Source organism: Elaeis guineensis, chromosome 9, assembly GCF_000442705.2.
Source record: "Elaeis guineensis isolate ETL-2024a chromosome 9, EG11, whole genome shotgun sequence".
Taxonomy (NCBI): domain Eukaryota; kingdom Viridiplantae; phylum Streptophyta; class Magnoliopsida; order Arecales; family Arecaceae; genus Elaeis; species Elaeis guineensis.
In genome coordinates, this window is record NC_026001.2 from 20,105,132 (window position 1) to 20,126,834 (window position 21,703).

Below are 21,703 nucleotides of genomic sequence, written 5' to 3' on the forward strand. Positions count from 1 at the left end.
TATTCGATTTAATTATTTGAGGCTTTAAGTTAAACCGAAGGACATATTTAGTAACTACTTCTAAATTTTGAGTATGAGGCCGGTTCCACAGTCTTGTGCATTAGATACTCCATCGATGTGCAGCACCCAGATCGACTTTAGATCAGGTTCGGAGTTGTAGCCTCCTTTATTATGTTGTTATCCGTATCTTTTGATTTAGTGTCGGATATAGTACATTCAGCGATGAAGTCGGCTAGAACTTGCACTTTCATAGACGGTCATGGACAATACTGTATGTTGAATTCACCAAGCTTTACTGTCCACTTCACCATCCGACCTGATGTTTCAGGTCGATGCAAGATCACTTCAACGGCTGATCTGTCAAAACCATAATTGGATGTGTCTGAAGTATGAATGAAATCGTTGTGCCGATATGATGAGAGCGTAGATAATTTTTTCTACTCTTGAATATTGTACTTTAGCATTGTAAAGTATTTACTGGTGTGGTAGATTGATCTGTAGATTTATTTTCATCCTCTGGAAAGTACCGAACTAATCGCTTCTGTGGAAGTCGCCAAATAGAGATACAATGTCTTTTGACCTTCGATTTTGTAAGTAAAGGTGGAGAAATCAAATATTTTTTTAAATCTTTGAAGGACTGTCGCATTCATCCCACCATGAGAAATCTTCATTTGCTGCAAGATTTTAAAGCATGATAAGCATCTCTCGACCGACCTAGAAATAAATCAACTGTGCGGCGATCTTCTATTGAGTTGCTGTATCTCTTTTTTTGAAATTGGATGTTTCATGTCGATGATGGCCTTTATCTTTTCGGGATTAACCTTAATTCTCATTGTAAAACAAAAAATTCGAAAAATTTCTTGGAGGTTACTCCAAACGCACACTTGGTCAGGTTTAACTTCATCTGATATCGTCGAAGTGTGCCAAAGGCTTCTTCTAGTCCTGAATATAATCTGTTGTTCGAGGACTCTTCACCAGCATGTCGTCCACATATACTTTCATATTCTGTCTGATCTGTGTCTTGAAGATCTTATTGACAAGCCGTTAATAGGTAGCTCAACATTTTTCAAACCGAAAGGCATTATTTTGTAGCAATATATGTCTTTGTCGATTCAAAAGTTGTGTGCTCCTTATCTTCTAGTGCCATCCGATTTGATTATATCCGACGAAGTATCCATGAAACTCAAAAGTCGATGGTCAGAAGTCGCATCAACCAGTTGATCAATCTTCGATAATAAAAAACTGTCATTCAGATAAGCTTCATTCAAGTCCGTATAGTTGATGCAAATTCTTCACTTTTCATTGGCCTTTCTCACCATTACTACATTGACGACCAATCAGGATATGTAGCTTCTCTAATGAAGCCGCAGCGAGGAGCTTGTCGACTTCTTCATCAATGACCTTTTTCTTTCAGAAGCAAAAGGTCATTTCTTCTATCTCATCGGTTTAACATTCGAGTTGATGTTGAGTCGAAAGTTATTACTTCTAAAGAATCTCGGCATATCGGTGGCCGACCAAGCAAAAATATCGGTGTTTGCTCTGAGTAAATTTATTAACTGTTGCCGTCTGAGTCGGACAACTGCGATCCAATTTTGATCGTCTTTTCAGGATCTTCTTCTTTTAGTGGGATAGAAATCAGTTGTTCAGCTGGTTCACCCCTCTTCTGATTTTTCTTTGGTCTAATTTGTCGACAACAGAGAGTCTTCAAGTTTATTATTTTGGATGGAGACAAGAAAGCAGTGTCAGGCCAATTGTTGATCTCCGCATATCTCTCCGACCTCATTTTTCATCGAGAATTGACTAGTAGATGATATGTCGAAACCACTACTTTCAGAGCGTTAAGTCTAGGTCATCCGAATATGACGTTATAAGCCGAAGGACTCGAACTACCATGAACATTATGAAGATAGTGCTCTGTTGTGGTTCAGTTTCAATGATTAAAGGGAGAGAGATTTCTCCTCCACTGTGATAGCATCTCTGTGAAATCGATCAATGGTGTCGAGACTCTTCTAAGTCGATCAGTCAGTAGTTAATTTGAAAGAAAGTCGAGTAAAACAGAATATCAGTCGAACTTTCATTATCTACAAGGATTCTTTTTATATCATAATTTATATTGTTGCAAGACAACAACAGCATCATCATGGGAGTTTGAATTTTTCGAACATTTTCTTTCAAAAAGTTATTACATTGTTAAGTCATCATCATTTTGCCAACTCTTCTTCGAAAGTTGCCCCTAGCTCGATCATCCAAAATCATGTTATCACTCCTGCAGTCGACTGATTATTTATAGCTTCATAGTTTGCGACTGAGATCGTTGATTGGCAGGAGCTTGAGTCGACGGATCTCTCCGATACTTCTCGAGGTAGCCTCATCGAATCAGGACCTCTATCTCATCCCTGAGTTGGATACATTTTCAGTATCATGACCATAGTCACGATGGAACTGACAGTACTTCTTCCGATCGTGGCTCCTCGATGGTGCTTTCATCGGTGGAGGGTGTTGTAGGTATTCTGCTCCTTCATTTTCATGAAGATCTACACACGAGAGCAGAAGAGGAGGATAGGAGTCATACCTGTCGTAACTCGGTCTTGGACTCTGTCGTCGAGATGAAGCTCGCTTATTAGAAGGTGGCCGACTTAATTCGGCCGAGCTTCTCCTTTCTTCTGTTTTTCTTCTTCTGACCCTTACTTCTGTCTAGCATCAGTCAGAAGCTCCTTTGTCCGGTGCATATACTTGTATGCACACTCTAGAATTCAAATAAGTCCGGGGAGAGTTTTATCCGAAGAATATGGAAACGAGATCTCCTCAGATCTCTTTTCATGGCCGATATAGCCATGTCTTATTGAGATCTTTGATCTTAAGTGTGGTCGCATTAAAACGAGCCACAAAATCTCTTAATGTCTCAGTCTCTCCCTGCTTGATTGAGAAGAGACTGTCAGAAGTTCGTGGTGGCCTTCGGCTAGTGCTGAAGTGAGCCACAAAAGAATGTTCGAGCTGTCCGAAGGATATATGCTTTCCGACTGAAGTCGGAGTACCAGACTTGAGCAGCTTTCCGAAGGATTGCTGGGAAGCTAATGCACAAGGGACGTCGTTGCCCCTGAATCATCATGAGAGCCTTGTAGCTCTCAAGGTGGTCGATCAGGTCTGTGGAGCCATACGATGGCTCCACTTGCGGCATCTTGAATCGAGATGGAATCGGCTCGTTCAAGATGTGCTGAGAAAGAGATTGGGCAGTGTGGAAGTTGTAGTTATTGGAAGACTTTCGACCTTCCACTTGGAGCTGAGCGAGTCGGCGGTTGATTTCTGAAACTTGCGTTCTAGTCATTGAATTGTCATTGCTAGGAAACTTTGAGGGTGGAACCTCCCGACGAGCCTGAAGGAGAAGCAAAAGGCATTCGCGACTGTTTCCCCTTCCTAATGCTATTGAGATGGGAAAGAGAGGGGGGACGCCGTGAGCAATGGGTGGCACGATGAGAGTGCAGAATGTCGTTGTTCGTCTCGACAGGAGAGCCAGATGGTCGCTTCAGAGAAGGAGAAGGTGATCGCACGGATGACGGTGGCTATGCCTGGACGGCACCGACTGTGCCACCGATTGCTCCGCATGGCTGCTGCTGTTTGGCTGTTGGAGGCTTTTGACTGCTTCTATCAAGACGTTCATCTGCTGCATAAATACAGTGATTTGAATGTCCGTGGTGACCACGAGACGTGAGGAATTGGGCTCTGCTACTGAAGGAGGGGGTGGAATCTCTTCCGACGAGAAGAGTGCCTCACCGATCCAGTTACAGTCGAATGCTGGGCTCTGATTTTTGCCATGGCGAGTGTGATCTTTTCGGTCCTCTATCTGACGTGCCAATCTATTGCGGCCAACTTCTCTCTCTGTCGCCTGTCGTCGGTGATGAGCATCTGCAAAATAGTATCCTCACAGACTGAAATTGTGTCCGGTGGGGAGCCTCCGATACTTAAGTCAGAGAGAAAATTAATGAACAGTAAATTTGAGAGTAGCAGAGTTTTGGCCTCGTAGTGGCTTACCAGTACTGTTCTCTAACCTCTTTTTTATAGATGAATCTGATGTAACCGTCGAGCACAGGATCCCGCTTTTTATAGCACTAAATCATCGGGCCATAAATGTAGAGTTAGTGAATCGTTAATTCTCCTTAACGGCCGTGACACGTAGTCGATAACCGTTCGCAACGGTTACGATAAATTGAACAGATTACCGACCATATGTCGATAGGATCTATGAGCGTCTGTCGGTTAGTAGTTCTGTTATGCCGACGGCTCCAGTCATCTGTTGTTGGTCGATAGTAGTTGAATATTAGTCAGTCAGCCGATAATAGGTCGGTGAGGTTTGCTCAGTCGATTGATGAAGAGTCGGGATTGCATATTCAGTCGATGCACAGTCGGAGTCGTAGTGATAAAAGTCGGAAGTCGATCGGTTTACCCCAACAGTTATATTATTTTACTGCAGATCTTTTCACCATAATAATTTTTTGTAAGAAAATTAATGATTTGCAACTGCTAATTTAGTTGTTCATTAAAGGCATAAATTATCACTAAATTATGTAATGGCCTCAACATACCATGAATCTTTTATTCTTCTCTTATCTTCCATGTACAATTGATTGATATCTAGAATTTTAATTTTATTGATTATTGATTATTTTGTTTTACATAGCTATAAATATCATAATTTAATGGAGCAATGTCGCATGAAAAGTAAATGAGGTAATATTTGAAGGAGTTGGTCGGTTTCTATTTCTTTCTCCCAGGGTAGGCTCCTTTAGGAAATTTATGAAGGTATTAATCATTCATTATGTTTGTTACCAAAAGAAAAAAAAATCATTCATTGTGGGAGGATAGAGAGAAGCAAAACGAAAGAAGTCCCATTGATTTTTCAATAGGACATTATATGTAGCTGACCATACTAGAACAATTTTGTGGACTACTATGTTGGATATTTCAATTAATTATTTATTTATTTTATTTTTTGATTCACATGGATATATTTTTTATATATTAATATAAATAAAATTTGAATTAATTTGCTCCTAAAAAAGAAAGAGAAGAAGAAGTTCTTCCATCTTCTCTATCCGATAGTTAATTATCTGTTTTAAAAAAACTACTCTAGACTTTTTCCACCTGAAAGCAAACCAAACTTTATTTAATTTTAAAAAGCCAATTTGGCTATTCCTATATGATAAAACTAAAAATCATGTAGAATTCGTAGATTAAAGCATTTATTTAAGCATGACACTGTATCAATCACACTCTACTTGGCCAATATATTTTTTTCTTCCCGGGACCAAATGCAAGGATGTGAGCTAAATTTAAACAGGTTCTTAGAAAAAAAAAAAAAAAAGCTAGATGGATCAACAGATTTGATTCTTACATAATTTTTAATACAATCCCATAGGAATTTCTATAAGAATTCATTTGGTTGCGGTGTTTTTGGTATAAAAAAACAAATCTCACATTAGATTATCATATTTAGTATGAAAATAAAAGAGAAGGATAGTAAAAAAAATTAGTGGATCACATATTTATTATTCGAAGAGAAAAGTTAAAACAAATATCATGAAGATTGGTATTTAATAAATTTCTGAGTAATGATAATCCATACTTAACAAAAATATCCTCAATAAAATGCATATGTAATCATTGAATTTATTTTGATATTTTTTTAAAATTTAATAAAGAGTTTTTATAAAAAAAATAAGACGCAGATGGCATTATGCAAAAGGCTGCATCATTATAGTCATTATATAAAAACTGATAGGAGATTATAATACTATCTTGATATTAAAAAATTATTTTTTATTGAAGATATGTTTATAAATTTAACCATATTCTTATATAAGATTATCTCTAATCAAACGTAAAAAAAAAAAAATAATATATATATATTTTTTTTTTTTTTTTTTCAGAATAATTTTTTCATCAATCAAATATAGTAAAAATTATTTTTTTTATAATTATTTTTTGAGATAAATAATTATTTAAAATTATCAAATTATCTCATAATTTAATATATCCCACGAAATGGATCCTAAGAATGTTACAGATGAATTTGGATAGGACAATGAATTTTCGACCAACATATATTTTATGGTTGGACTAGTTGGGCTTTGAGACAAATAGTAAAAGATCCAAGCCTAGACCCAAATGAGAAAGAGGAACCCGAAATTCAGACCTAACAGAACTCATGATCTCATATGGGTTTGATTGCCACTGAATCTTATATTGGGTCAGGGCTGGGTTGTGGATCTCAGGAACATGAAATCCATGTGCAATGCTAACCCTCCACCCAGTAAACAGGTATGATAGCAACTTTATCTAAAGATTCTGAATGCAGTTTGGTACAATCCATTACAGAGGCTTTTCCTAAGTCTAAACCTTCTGAGGATATCGCTCTCCATCAATACAAGCAGATTCCTTGAGACCAAAGGTAAGGGTTTTATTTAAGGGAGTACCCACCACCCAATTTCTATTCCCAGGGCCAAGGTTGCCACCGTTTTTAACCCATTTTGTTCTACTTACAAGATATTTAAATGCTTAGGTCTACCCTGTTCCCGCCCATGCTCTTCTTCCATTTCCCTGTGCTTAGAAACGCCAGAATCCTCCTGCCTGTGCATTCCTTCCCCAACCCACCGCCACGCCCACCAACTGTTTGCAAATTTTCCTCTTCAGCCGATATCCCGCCACCCACCTCCGCCTACGTCCACCTCCCTTTCTGCCGCAAGCGCTGCCACTACTGCGATTTCCCCATCATCGCCCTCGGCTCCTCCTCTTCTCCTTCCCCATCCCATGAAAACGACCCCAGGATCGCCAATTACATCCATCTCCTCCTCCGAGAAATCGAAGCCACAAAACCAGCATCCCACAACCAGCCGCCCCTCGAGACCGTCTTCTTCGGCGGCGGCACGCCGTCCCTCGTGCCCCCGACCCTCGTCGCATCGGTCCTCGATGCCCTCCGATCGAAATTCGGCATGTGGGCCGCCCCGGAGATCTCCATTGAAATGGATCCGGGGACCTTCGACAGGGGGAGATTAGAGGAACTGCTTGAGCTGGGGGTGAACAGGGTGTCGCTCGGGGTCCAGGCATTCCAGGAGGAGCTGCTGAGGGCCTGTGGGAGGGCGCATGGCTTGAAGGAGGTGTTGAAGCTATAGAGATTGTCACTGGGTGCAATGGGTTGGAGAATTGGAGCATGGACCTCATCTCCTCCTTGCCTCACCAGACACCAGAGATGTGGGAGGACAGCTTGAGCCAAGCGGTGGATGCTCGGCCCACCCACGTCTCCGTCTACGACCTGCAGGTCGAGCAAGGGACCAAGTTTGGACAACTGTAAGCAATGCTGAACTCTCCCTTTCTCGCTAGTAGTTTAAGTGTAGAAAAGAGTCTAACGCTAAATTTGCTGAACCTCCATTTCTACTTTTCTATAGCTCAAAAGACCAGAACCGCTTTTTAATCCCATATCTTCTGCTAAAATCTTGTAGCAAAGGGAGTAATTCAAAGTCTTGCATTCTTGTTTCATAATAAAATCATCGATTTTGTGTTCAAATGCTTGATGAAGTTTCATACTTAAATTTCTCTAATTTAAAACACCTGCTCTGCATGGAGGATCTTTATGTTAAATCATTATTTTATGAGGGGAAAATAAAAATTTTTTATTATAAAAGTTGAGTTATTTTAGCAGGTGTTAAATTTTTGGAAGGAGAAAAACTAGAAAATTGGTATAATGCAAGACAATAAGGAGAGAAATTGTTTGTTTGCAAAATTCTACTCAATTAAGAATTTCAGTGTAATAATTTTAGGGCTTTTATGTAATTTCATTATAAAAAAAATTACATGTAACAATTTTTGGGTTTTATGTGACTTTATTCCACAGTCAAACAACTAGGATGGTCCTCAACCAAAAAAGGAAAAGAAAGAAACATCTAGTGTTGTAAAATCATAACTTGCAATATACAGAAAGTGTAAAATTCCAAAATATTATAACTTTGTACCATATCTTGGTGTATTGTCAACCCTGATTACAGGTACACTCCTGGGGAGTTCCCTCTGCCCACAGAGACACAGTCAGCCAACTTCTACAAAATGGCTTCGGAGACGCTTACAACGGCAGGTTACAGCCATTACGAGATCAGCAGCTACTGCAAGAGTGGCTATGAGTGCAAGCACAATCTTACATACTGGCAAAATAGATCATTCTATGGGTTTGGTCTAGGATCCGCAAGCTACATCAATGGCGTGAGGTTTTCAAGGCCAAGAAGATTGAAGGAGTACATAGACTGGGTGCAGAAACTGCAAGATGGAATGGTAGATCATGATGCTACTCGTGTTGGAAGCAAGGACATGGCCATGGATGTCGTGATGCTTTCTCTGAGGACAGCAAGAGGCCTAGATTTAAGCAGTTTTGGAAGATCCTTTGGAGACTGTTTGGCACTCTCCCTGTGCAAAGCCTTCAGACCATTTGTTGAGAGTGGCCATGTGGTTGCAATAGATGGTGATAGAAAATCATTGAGTTTTCATGATTTCGAGCAGCAGTTGAATGATGATTATGAGATGGGGAACAAAGTTGCATTCATGAGGCTGAGTGATCCAGATGGCTTCCTCCTTTCAAATGAGTTGATTTCTATTGCATTTGGGGTTATATCTCCATGAGATCACAGCAAATTTTTTCTTTGACATTCATTTTTATTTATAAAGTTCTTCGATAATGCTTGAGTATACTGCTTTTGAGACTAATGAGGTTGAGCGTTTCCATTAGTTCTATTTTACCCATTGGAATAACAAAAATAACTTCTCAAGTTACCATGGAGGGCATACAATTATAATAAGACCTTCAATTATTTGCATTCCAAAAGCATAGATCATAAGCAGAAAGAAAGAAAAAGTAAGACCTTCATTCCAAATTTCAACGAGTACCACTCAGGCACAATCCAAGTATTAGAAAGAAAAAGGAAGAAAGAGCAAGATAATAACTAGGTGGCAACAAAGACAACTTGAATATTATCAGATAAATTGTTTGAAGAAAAATGGTGATAGGTTTCTAGTATTCGCACATTCTGCATTCCCCATTAAAATGAGTACCACTCGTGGGCACAATTAAGTATTTCATGATTCATGGTTCTTTAAAATTAAATGGCTTCTGTTTGAGTACATGCTGAATAGTTACCATTCTTGTTAAACATACAATTCCAAAGAATAGTGTTTTGTCGAGGCTTTTCAGATTATATCATCAGTGTACATAAACTCAGTAATGGTCCACACGACAAAAATGACCAATTTGGACTCTCATTTATGAACTGGACTAGTTCTTTCTTGGTAGACAGGTGAAGACCCAGAGAGCAGAAAGGTCCGACAGAACCTCTGTCAATTCAAAGCAATTTTACAAGAAGGTTGGAGGAGATTCAGTGAAAGCAGCTCTGCACCAGCTCAACCTCCCTGCAAGTTTCGTGCATAATGCCTTAATGAAGCCATGAACGTCACGCAATCCCATAAGCATTCAAATATACAACATGCCTGCTTCATGGACAATAAGCAATTAGGAAGGAAAATTAAGGCATTAATACACAGTTATGAACACATTACAAAATCTTCATCCAAAGCACTTTCCCTTGTCATTTCTACATAAAAATCAGTGACAAATGCAAACAAAGTTGCAAAGGTTGCAAATTGCAGTCAGCCTTGGAGGTTTGCTGAGTAGTTACTAGAAATTGGTGACAGAGCAAACCTCAGAAAAAAGGCCACCTTGCCAGTGGGGTGTCCCATTTCTGATTCCTCATGTACAATGATATTATGTGATCGCACATAAAGCACCCGAGCAAATAATATAAAATTAACGTAATTCAAAAAGAAAATGATTTTAAGTGAGGGCACAAATCATGCAGGTAGGAACCTCAAGATTCCAGCAAGCAGGAAAAAGGTGGCTTTTTTTCCAGCAATACCCCTGACCACCCTCCCCACGCTATGACCCTGATGAAGACAGGATTTGATCCCCAGTCACTGGTACAACCACCAATATACTTGGCAAGTAGCAACCTGGCAACTTCTGAACCAGGGAGAAGATGCCATGGTCACTCAAATGTTAATATTTGGAGCATTAAGAAGTATAATGTCAACTGAAAACATGGAACCATATAATACAGTTTGTAGAAAAAATATCGTTATTGCTAAATGCGCCAGAAAAATACCTTACATGAACCCACTATCAGATAGAGAATGAGCTTATGGCAATTATAATGAATTGTCTCATACTCCATACACATTAAGCGGGTCTGGGGAAAATTCTGTGGGGCTAGGATAGATATGAAATATTTGAACCCTATGACAGACGTCAAAAATGACTGCCTGGTCAAATACAGCATACATGAGTAAGGCAGGCAAAGTAAATGGATAAGCATGAAATTAATCCTGAGAAGCATAAGGTATCCAAAGAAAGCCAACAGAAAAACAGAACATTGTGGAGCTCACTATAGGTATCAAAAAGGATCATTAGCGGACTCAGGTTCTAAACGATGGTAGGACAAATTGAGGAAAACCAACAATATGATAGTCTGATATATTCTTTACTTACATGCTGTTTATATGTAAAGACTAAGGAACGGGAAGGTTTTTAGCAAATGGATGGCCATCACTTGTGCAACCTTAGGCCCTTAGGCTCCATTTGCCTGCATAAAAGCAGATCCAGGGATCAAGTCACTCATGCAAGCATTCCATTTTCAGGTGTTGCAATGCAACTTAAGATGTAATTTGCACATTTTCCCCCTTATGTGTTGAAAATAAGGTTGTTAATACAATAGTCATGAAGACCTTGACCTAATGTTGCTTCGGTGGACAAGGCGGTCATCTGCATAAGCTAGCTTGCATAGGTACCACAAGCTGTGATTTTAGGATACCTCTCTCTAAGTTGGTGACATGTGACCTGTTAAAGTTACTGCACGTTGTTGAGACTTACCACCTAGGATGGCTTTGACTTGCGCATTGTTTTTGATATACGTTTCAGATCTTGAGTGCCCTTCCTCATCTCTCTGCAAAGACCATAGGGTATCAGAGCATCATTCAAAACCATCAAGAACAGAATGTAGATGAGATATATACCTTTGATGCAAATAAACCAAAAGATAGAACAGTGGTAGAAGCATCACTGTCAATATGCAAACAGCAAGGTAAAATACGCTTGATTGCTTCTGCATAGATCAAGGGGAAAGAAGAGGAGATAAAAACTGTAAGAAGACATCAAACAAGCCACTTGGATTTTTTCTTTTATTCAATTTAGTTAAATGGTGGGTATCAGTCAGAAATGATTATCTCTAACAAAGAATGTAGAACATTGCACTGCCAAATGAAGTTCAAGAACAGAATAAGCCAAGAATTAAAAATACTGGACTTGTGCCCTTTCAAGAATAAAATTGGCATCTATCATTTTGCATTGCAAATGAACTCCATCAGAATGAAAAGAGACTGCAATTGATGGTGTACGGTTGTTCTTTCCATAGTTAGTCAGGATAGAACACACAGCAGTCCAAACTTTGGAGAAAAAAATCTGACAGCATAAACAGGAAGACTGTTACCTTGCCCCCTCTGGAGAAGGGTTTTTGTCCCCCACTGCATGTGTGAGCATCACAGAATTGCCGTAAGAAAAGTTCTGCGAATACAATTGCATCAAACAATATTTTATAATAAGATGGATATGGAGTTGTTTAGATAGCTAAATACCATGAAGACGGCTTGCCAAAAAAAAAAAAAAAAAGCTTGCCAAGCGACCTTGGTTAGTCGGAAAACAACTATCTGCAAGGCTCTGAAGCAGATAAAAGATTAATAAAGCAATAACCATTTTCATATAGGCTATACAATAAGCTGAATATCAATGTAGACTAAATCAATGATCCTAACTCTGATCAATGATGTCGTAGGTGGTTCATAGGTTGCTGGAGGTTGCTAACAAACGTGGTCCTATAACCAATCATTTTATATGACTGCAGTTACATGGATGGGGATGCAATCATTTTATGGTACTAAACATAGATGGGGACAATAGATTGGAAAGTAAATTTAGTTTTACACTGTTGCAGAACACAATGAATTCATCACATGATCCGCATTCATGGAATATAGATCCATCATAATTGCATCAGGAACTGGATTGAATTGTTCATAAGTTTGAAACCTGGACAGCAGGATATTCATTTTTTTTATTCAGATAACTATGGTTGCATCTGGCACAATTGCCAATCTTCTACTTTGGCTTCAAGTGCTTTGGTTTTGTTTCTGATATTCTAAAGATAGGAAGACATCTGCTAATGTTTCATTTTCAAAGAGGAAACACTAAAAACATGTTTGATGGCGGTGATGGTGGGAAAAACTGTAAGCGGCGGTGGCGCTAGACTCTAGTGATGGCAACAAAAGATAATGACATGAGCACTAGTAATGGCGGTGATGGCCATTCAATAGTCTGGTCCTCACATGGGGATGCCAGCCGAGGAGGTGATCATGGTTGTGTTCACAGTGATGGTGCGCTGCAGTGGTGGCAGCAACAGCAGTACTTCCAGCAGCAGTGGAGAGGTGATGGTGGTAAAAGTGAAAGTTTCAAACTTTCAATCATGGTCATGGTTTTGGAGTTATGTGGAGAAGCATTGATGGCAACAATGGTGGAGTAAACTACCATAAACTTTGAAGATTTAGTAATTAAGGGGGAACACACTTAAGTATCAACATTTTTCTAGACCCTACCACTGTTTCTGTTTTAAAAAGCAAAAAAAATAAAAAAATAAAAAGAAAAAACAAGCCCTAAATTACTAAACAGACATAAGAACTTTGTAGAAAATGCCAATGGCTAAATTTTCACCTGAATCTTTAATGAGTCTGGAATTGCTTTTAATTGAAAAAAATAGATTTGTATCATTATTTAATATTTCATATCTAATGCATCATGTGATCTTAACAAGAACAAAGCATGAATACAAATACTAGATACAGATACAACTTCATATTCATATGCATAGAAGGAAAATCTTGGAAAAATAGGATATGACATGGGTGGGATATAACAATAAAATATATATCATTTTTTCCACACATATACAGTACCCATAAAGGATAATGTGTTGTCACTATAACACAATCCACATCATATACGGTTACATTAACATTATTTAACCCTTTGAACCCATCAATGAGTAATTATCTAATCCGCAGACCACAATCCATACTCCACAAAGAGTATCGATATCACAAACTCTTAAAAAGGACAACATTCATAAAAAAAGAAAGAAAGAAAATCTGGGTCCTGGTCCCCAGATGTATCCAAAAGTATCTCAAATGCATCCAGAGTTTTCTTTTTTTTTTTTTTTAATATAGGATTTAGACTAAGCATGCAGCATGCATCTAATTGGTACCCAATACTTATTGAATATGGACAGGGAAAACAATTCAAAGGATCCATGCGTACATTTCAAACACAACCGAGATACTTCGTTATGGTTTTCCATTGCTTTAGTACAATATGTAATTAAAAATCAGACTACTATTTCATAAGATGGTTATTTTGTTATTTATAATCATTTTCCTCTTTTTCTGTTTTCTTGTGCTCGTGAATGGTTGACTGAGAATTCAAGGATAGTTGTTTCCAGGTTTCAACCGAACTGAGTTCATGATGCCACAATTTCTAACTGTATTTGCATGAAATCATAGCCTATCTTGAAATATTCATGCATAAGGTACAACCAGCCGTCTCTGATCATTTTTATCACTTAAATCATGAACAATAAGATTTCAAAAGACCGTTATAGATAATGAAATATGATCCTAGAAAAGTAATGGAGGCAGGACAGAACCTCACAAAGGTGGCGGTTCCTAGCAGCAGCTGCAGGATTGCATTTGGTCTTGGTCTTCTTGGAGTCAGCCATCTGGTCGCAGTGCAGCGCTCCACATAGATCTGCCAAGCATCGTCCTTGAGTCTGGAATAGATAAAAGTTCGCAAACTTCAATGTTTAGTTCAAATTTTTTTGAGCAATAGAAGCTTGAATTTAAATGTGCATGTTATAATCTCGATAATATCCTCAAAGTAATCAAAACACTTAGGATACACATCACAAGAGATGAAAAATATCGATTGATAAATCAATAAATGAAAGGGGGGTAAATGCCATCATTACTTTTTTTGTAGTACTCTTAACCAGTCAATACTTAAGTTGAGAAACCATGATCAAAAAGCCCAAACTTGGTGAGTCAAGAGATGTACTTTGGTATCAAGACACTCTAGTGCAATATTTTTCATCATTTCAGATGTATTACATAGAAAAATGAAAGAGGCATTTCAACATAATTACATTGTTAGGTATTCAATAGTGAGATTGCATTCAAACAATTTTAATTATACGATAATACTTTGACCTGTATGGTTTCTCAAATGTTTTACAATTTCCACACTTTTATCCCAAAAATAGAAAGTCGAAAACCATATATCCAAAGTTTCCAAACAACAAAATAAGCTTTCAAATTACCTATATATGCTTCCCTGTTCTATTTAATTTCTATCAAAAACTTTGTTGATGTTTCATAATTGCTCTAACTTTTTTTGGCTGGCAGCCAGAACCTGAGGAGAAATTGTTGAAATTCCAAACTTGGGCCACCTAATCGAAATTAAAACCAAGTTTCCAAACCTTTGCGCAAACAACTAATAACCTATAAGGTATGAAATAACATAGCATACTGATATGCATTATAATATGATCAAATAAGGATCGAGGGCTAACAACTAATAAAATGATACATTATGTCAAGAAGCAAGAAAATAAGGAATTGTTGGTAATTTTACAAAAGGCTCTTAGTATAACTCTTTTGATAAGCATTATCTAACTTCCTAAGTTTAGCCACTACAGTATCTGCCAAACCAGCTTCTGGGTAGTGTTACAATTATGGAGTAAATTTTTAGCTATTTGGCACCATACAAGTTTATTACTTATTTAGCCATGTTTAGAAGCCATGCATGAGTTGTCTTAAAACATGAAGGCCAACCACTTATGGAGAGCAATATTGTTATTTCTTCTTAAAAAGAGGTGGCCCCATCAACCTTAGATAAGAAAAAAAGACATGTCATTTCTGTGTCATTTCTTCTTTATTTATGCATTTTTTTAAATATTTAATATTCTTCCTCCCACATGAGAGCTCTTGTACCATGTATAAAGTCTGCCTAGTCATCTAATTATCATGGTCTAATATTTACAAGTCAAAAAAACAAGAGCTAATGCCATGCATTGATAACAGGGAAACACTGGCATATGATATCAATAGATTAACTGATGACTGATAACTGATAAGGAATGCACATAACTAGACAGTTATTTAGAATTCAAGGGCTGTACCATTGATGTTTATAAGGATGTCAAATTTAAATAACTGATATAATAAAGTCACTTGCAAAGAATGATATGGGCAAGGAGATAATTTGTTGGTCATAAGATGCCACCCATCCGTGAAGAGCCATGCAGCATCAGCTTACCATGGGCATCGGATAATCATTGTTTAGTCTTGCCTTTTTCATTTCATATTCTCTCTTGTGTAGATGTTCATAATTTATTGGTTACAGATCCAAACTCCAAAGTCAGCAGTGGTAATAGCAAGCTGCTTGATGTAAATAATAATTTTCAAATATTTTATTTATGTTCTGAATGCACATACATCATTTAGTAAATTATAGTGTCGGTTATCAAAATGTTGATCAAGGAATTTCTCTGCACGGAAGGCTTTTTTACAAAATCCACAGCGCCACTCATTTGTATCCACATGAATTTTGTGCTGCTCCTGTTCGTGGAACATGTCATTATCAGGATGAAGTCTACACTTGCTTGAAATTTGATACTGCTCTTGATCCACAAATGGCATCAGATACTGCATCAATTATGGAAATCTTAGAATGAATTTTCAGCCAAAGAAATGAATAATGTAGGCTAGGGTCCCCACTGTACCACTACCACAATCATACCTCCTCAATAATTTTCCAGGCAGTTCTACTTCTTTCTCTAGAACAATGCACTTCATGTTTGTGTGCAACTTCTTGCAAGAGGGATCTGAACATAAAATCAAGCAAAATATCAATCTTTTGAATAATGCACAAATATAGACACCAAGAGGACATCTGAACCAGGTTGATGACATAAAAATTCTGAGATAAACTGTCTAAACTGCTACAGTTTTTCAGGTTTCCTCATTAGAAAAGCCAAACTGATCCTAAAGAAAATTGCAATCATCCCAAACAAGATGATGTAAAAGCTGTAAGCATATCTTCTTAAAATAAATGCTTAAAAGATCTGAAACTTGCATAAGTTTTGTATGTCAAAAAAAGGGGGTGTTAACCAGGTATGTCATTATACAATACCAATAAAAGCTTCAGCTAAATAGTACAGATCTGTGCACATTTAATAAAAACAACTTATTGTGAATGAATACAAAACAAGAAACTATATGACTTTGGAAAGCATATTACCTGGCCCCAGCAGCCCCTTCAGCCTCCTACAGCATAAGAGAAAAAATGAGAAGGAATCAGCAGAAGAGCAAGGAATATCAGTTTGTTATATTAACATAGGCACAAGAAAAAAAACAATTAGAATAGATAGATCAGCATAACCTTAAGCATAACATTAACAAAATAAAGCTAGTACCACATGTTTATGGAAAAAAAATATGTCCCTAAAAACAAAGTTCGAATATCATGCTATTGATTCTAGACACTTGGTTCAACAAGGCCAAGCCAAATTCATATAGCTGGTGGGTATATAGAGCACTCCATGCAGTTAAAAGTCTGGCAGTATCATTATTTTTTATTAGCTTTTTCTTTTCTGTATAAAGAAAGAATGAGACAAAGATATGGAACAGTGATCTGCCATCTAGACTGAGTTTCCACACTAGCAATTACAGTCTCCAACTCTTAAAATAGGCTTAAAAACCAGAAAATCAAATGTACTGGCAGTTTGTCCAACAATGCATGAGTGAGAGATCATGGGTAAAGATGTCAGGTATAAACAATGAAAGAGAAAAAAGGAGAATAAGGAAAAGAGGGGAAAATGAGAAAAAAAAAAGAAAGAAAACAAAAATAAAGGGAACTTGCCTTGGCTAATTGAACCCTGTCCTCTTTCTATTACTTTCTATATATAGGTTCTATCAAGATTCACCATCTTGTTCCGGACTCCATACCAATGCTAACCTGTTACTATACCGATAAGGGGCCGGTTTGGTGTACTAAGTGTCAATACATCCTCCGTACCATGTATCAGTACCGAACCAATACGGTATGGTACACACCCGGTTCGGTACTATACAGCAATCCATGGGTCCTATTCTCTTCCCATTTACATCCATTAGATCTAGGTCTGACCATGCAACGATTAAGAGTGGATCAATAGTGCCATGCCATGCTAGCGTTGGAAGGGTATTCATTGAACCATGCTATGTTGTGCTAGTGCTTTGCACATTCTAGCATGTAAATTGACAACACAACATACTACAAACTAATAAGGCACCATTATATACCTACTAGTTCATGCTGATTGGCACAAATGACACACATATAGGGAGGTGGGAAGACATATATATATATATATATATATATATAGAGAGAGAGAGAGAGAGAGAGTGTTAAAAACTTAAAATGCTTCTGAGAGCAAGGTTTGTCATCTTGGAACCAGACTCCGTACCGGTACCATCTTAATATTGTTTCAAAAAAAGTAGGCAATTCGATACGGTACAAGATAGCATACCAAGTGTCAGCATGGTACAAGACCTCATAACAATACAATACTGGTATGGTAAGATACGCCCCATATCGAGCGATATGGCAGATCATGTCTAAGAGCATATGATCTCAAATGCCTCCCAGTGAAGATTAGCGATGGACATCTCAAAAGCAAAATCCACACCATTAATCATGATTTATTTTACATAGGATGCCTAAGACTAAATAATCATCTATTTTGACATTCTCTTTCCCATGCATCAGGGTAGAACAACATGAATGGTAGCAATATAGCTTATAAGCAAAAATATATTACATGCTATATAATTTACAAATCCAAACCATTGAACTTGATCTACATATTTTTGAAACATATGTATACTAAATTTCATCTGATTTGGATGCTTTTTACTGTAGATCAAACCACAATGTAGTATTAAACCATTAAAATCATCCATTTTGCATCCATTTGATGCACAAGAAAATACCTCATGAATGCATCATTTTTTCTCTAAGCATTTGATATAACATAGATCTGATAAATGCTATGGATTTTGATTTTGAGAGGTCCACCACTGATTTTCACTAGGAAGCATTTGAGGCCAAGTGCTCGCAGAAGCATTCCTACTTTTTACTTCTTCAACTTTTCCTTTCCTCACTCACTTTTCTGCTTTTGATTCAAGAACTTACTGTAGAACATGAATTAATTACCTTGTGCAGGTTATTGCACAAACCTTAGTCTTACTTCATATTTTTACAAGTTAAAAGATTTAACATTAAGTTTTTGTAAATTCTATCTTCCCAAATTGTCTCTACATCAGCATTATTGAAAAGCAGATAAAATTGGTCTAGTCTTAAATAATTAAATAATATAAGCATCTTAGTTTGTTCACGGTGAATCTTTCCATATGATAACATATTTCCATGCTAGTATGTGTAAAATGTCAATGCATAACAACACAAGAATTGTATTTAGCCAATCCTAACCAACACAAGTATGACAATAATACTTAAATCCTTACTATCATGTCACAATTAGCTCATTGCAAGTTATTGTGAAGATCTTTTGTCCATGTCCGAACTCAGAAGAAAAGACAAGCATTTCAAATTTCTGCAAAATCACTTCCTTTTGATTTCAACCAACTTCAATTCAGGGCACAAGCCAAATACTTCAGTATGAGAGCAAATTTTTTGGCAAATTGGCTTAAAGAACTTGTTGTATCAATCACTTATTTTAAAATTAATTCCATTGAACTAGAAAGTAATCAAAATGTTTCCTCAAAAAAAATTACAGCCATGATACTAATCCATGTGATCGTTGAACAGCATGCAGGAATTTAGCAATTTAACTTCACCTATCAAGAGAATTTCATATCTCTCTCTCTCTCTCTCTCTCTCTGCATATGCAATTGCACTTGTGTGTATGCTCATGTGCGGTCCTAAGCCACTACCTATCACAACCGTACCATATAAAAGAATCTACATTGAGTTTCTAAGCCAAGAGCTAAGGACTCCATTATTGTTCTTCTACATGACAAATGAGTCTTATTTCCTGGGAGCTAGCAGGTGATGGACCGGGAGCATAAGGACTGGGGAGACACAATCAATAAATGCATTCAATTGTCCTAGCAATCGTGAATAACTAAGGATAAATAACCCTCTTGAATCCCTGCACCACTTCACAAATTTAATGCTGCCACTATTACACACCCAGAAATTTTCAGAATGATCCCCAAAGAATCCATTTTCATTTGAAGTATCATAAAAAGTATGCTATGCAAGGAAAAATAACATCAGAAGTCAAATCCAAGAAGGAAAATTGTTTGGTCAGGACCTCCACAAATCAAGAACATTTGAAAAAAAGAAAAAAATCTGATACTTAACAGCCAGTTACAGTAGATGTCTAACAGAAACAAAAGCAAAACGCCAACATCCTCATGAACTAGCCAGTCGAGCGGCTAGATGAGGGAAAGCGCATTCACATGAGTTCATCCAATCATCACTTCCTTAATTCCATTTGTTTTATCTTAAACTCATGAAATGGTTGGGCAAATTGCCAAATTTATTAACAAAATTACGAAATAAGCATCTTTTCCATCGAAGAGACAATTAGCTCGGACGGTTTTTGCGTAAGATCGACAAAATTGACTCATTCCTGACCAGTATCATCCCGATAGTTCATCTAAAGAATCTAATAATCTTAACACAAACCAAGTCATGAAACCTAAAGAATTTAACAATCTAAACAGAATCCAAAAAACAATATAAATCTGGTGTACCGAATCCAAATAGAACTATATTCAAGTAATCGCAGCAGCAGAAAGAAGTCGAGGGCTTGGTCTCGAAAGAGAGGTAGGTACCTGGCGAGCACGGGCTCCATGGAGCGAGAGCGAGAGTAGGAGAAGAAGCGCGATCTCGATCACCCTCCGTCCCATCTTCGAGAGACGAAGGGAAAGGGGTTTCCGTGCGGCGAAATTTACCCACCGGCTGGCCGAAGAGAGAAAAAGAAGAACAATAAATTCCGCGCTGTGATTAGGCTGCAAATGGATCGGGTTGACCGTAGCCCGATCCAGTCCGCCTATTTAGATCCAATCCAACATTTTAAAAATTTCGTAAAGGAATTAAATTTTAAAATTGAATCCATTCAATATTTTAGATCGGATCTAAATTACTAAATTAGGATCGATTTAATCTGATGCAATCTAAATTTAGTATTGACTTCAATACTAAACTATAGAGCAGAGTAAGATTAGAATTCGTAGCATTGTTATTTTTTATATAGTTTTACTCAATTTGATCATGAGATTTTGAAAAATTTTTATAAATTAATAGTCAAGATAAAGTAATATTTATTTTTTTTATCATAAACTTCGTATATGTTAGTATATCATACAAACAAAACTCGACTAGAATTTGGATCCGAACCGGATCTAAATTTTTTAAATTGAGATCGAAATATACATGGATTCCATCCAATGCAAAAGATTTAATGGGACCGACTTTTTGATCATAGATCCGATCCAATTTTCAATTGGGTTGGGTCTGGGTCCAACATTAGGACCCGATCAAGGAATCGAGTCGGATTGGGATCATCACGATCCGATCCGACCCGACCCATTTGCAACCCTAGCTATGATATCTTGCAAGACGGCTCGATGTTGCTCGCATTCTATCAATTTTAGGCTTTCCCCTGCCAACTCACCATTATTTTTTATTACCTTTCCCCTGCCAACTCGCATTCAAGATTGTATTGCCTTTAAGTTGCGTTTGGTACAACATCACACAATCTTAAAAATAATCTGGATTATCTTCAAAATAAATTATTATAATTAAATTATCAATATTATTGATTATTGTATTTGATACATGCAGATAATATTACAGTAAAATTACTGAGAAATTTGATCGACATGTTAGGTATCACAATCAAATTAGCGATAATGAGAAATCAAAATTTCAAAATATTTCCAAGTCAAATCTAATAAAAAATCCATAAACTATGACTTACACAATATCATCCTAGCATCGTGGCTATCGGACAGCAACATGTTTGATCGTCGGTCATCACTTGCCACCCTCCACCCCTACCAAACTACCGACTGTCGACCGCCACCATCGCAGACCGCCACCCCCTCGCCACCGCTATCGATGGGTGACCATAATTTTTTATTTTTTTAATTAAAATATATTCATCAAAAAATACTAATTAGTTTAACTTAATAATTATAAAACATATTTTTCAGAAGATCGATGCTCGATTTGATCGCTTCTTATGACATAGAGCATATTGGTTCGAAATATTTTGATGACCGATGCATTTAGATGTATTTATTCAAGAATTTTGTATGATAGTCGATGTAAAAAATTAAATATTATTGTGGGGTCATATCACCTCAATCAATGTCCTCGAGACTTAGGAGTTCACAGGTCGACAAGAATATCGATGTAAGCCTCGACTGTGGACCTCATCAG

The 21,703-nt window shown here is 37.3% G+C and overlaps 2 protein-coding genes across 4 annotated transcripts; one reads left to right on the forward strand and one right to left on the reverse strand.

The window, feature by feature from the left end:
- The first annotated feature begins 6,310 nt into the window (after nucleotides 1-6,310).
- LOC105051348 (uncharacterized) lies at nucleotides 6,311-8,745 on the forward strand. The gene is given in 3 exon segments (XM_010931725.4): nucleotides 6,311-7,152; nucleotides 7,155-7,341; nucleotides 8,037-8,745. Coding segments are annotated over 3 exon segments (1,416 nt in total). The 5' UTR covers nucleotides 6,311-6,548; the 3' UTR covers nucleotides 8,662-8,745.
- A 332-nt stretch (nucleotides 8,746-9,077) lies between these two features.
- LOC105051346 (uncharacterized) lies at nucleotides 9,078-20,250 on the reverse strand. Of its 3 annotated transcripts, none has more exons than XM_010931721.4 (10): nucleotides 20,092-20,250; nucleotides 16,487-16,512; nucleotides 15,986-16,070; nucleotides 15,682-15,891; nucleotides 13,836-13,958; nucleotides 11,719-11,800; nucleotides 11,574-11,647; nucleotides 11,101-11,189; nucleotides 10,958-11,030; nucleotides 9,078-9,444 (listed from the first exon to the last, which is right to left on the reverse strand). In XM_010931721.4, exons 1-9 carry the CDS (start codon nucleotides 20,164-20,166, stop codon nucleotides 10,961-10,963), a joined length of 834 nt encoding a protein of 277 aa, XP_010930023.2. In that variant the 5' UTR covers nucleotides 20,167-20,250; the 3' UTR covers nucleotides 9,078-9,444; nucleotides 10,958-10,960. The 3 variants fall into 3 exon arrangements, with proteins under 3 accessions (XP_010930023.2, XP_010930022.2, XP_010930024.2); XM_010931720.4 differs by having other exon boundaries at nucleotides 9,078-9,522; XM_010931722.4 differs by lacking the exon at nucleotides 9,078-9,444 and adding an exon at nucleotides 9,535-10,670.
- Nucleotides 20,251-21,703: the final 1,453 nt, after the last annotated feature.

Bases quoted from the DNA above. Each gene is read 5' to 3' on its own strand.
- LOC105051346 (XM_010931721.4), bottom strand. From the start codon at position 20,166: ATGGGACGGAGGGTGATCGAGATCGCGCTTCTTCTCCTACTCTCGCTC. The intron at 16,513-20,091 runs GTACCTACCTCT...CTTATGCTGTAG, and splicing joins ATGGAGCCCGTGCTCGCCAG to GAGGCTGAAGGGGCTGCTGG. The intron at 11,190-11,573 runs GTAACAGTCTTC...TGATCTATGCAG, and splicing joins CCTTCTCCAGAGGGGGCAAG to AAGCAATCAAGCGTATTTTA.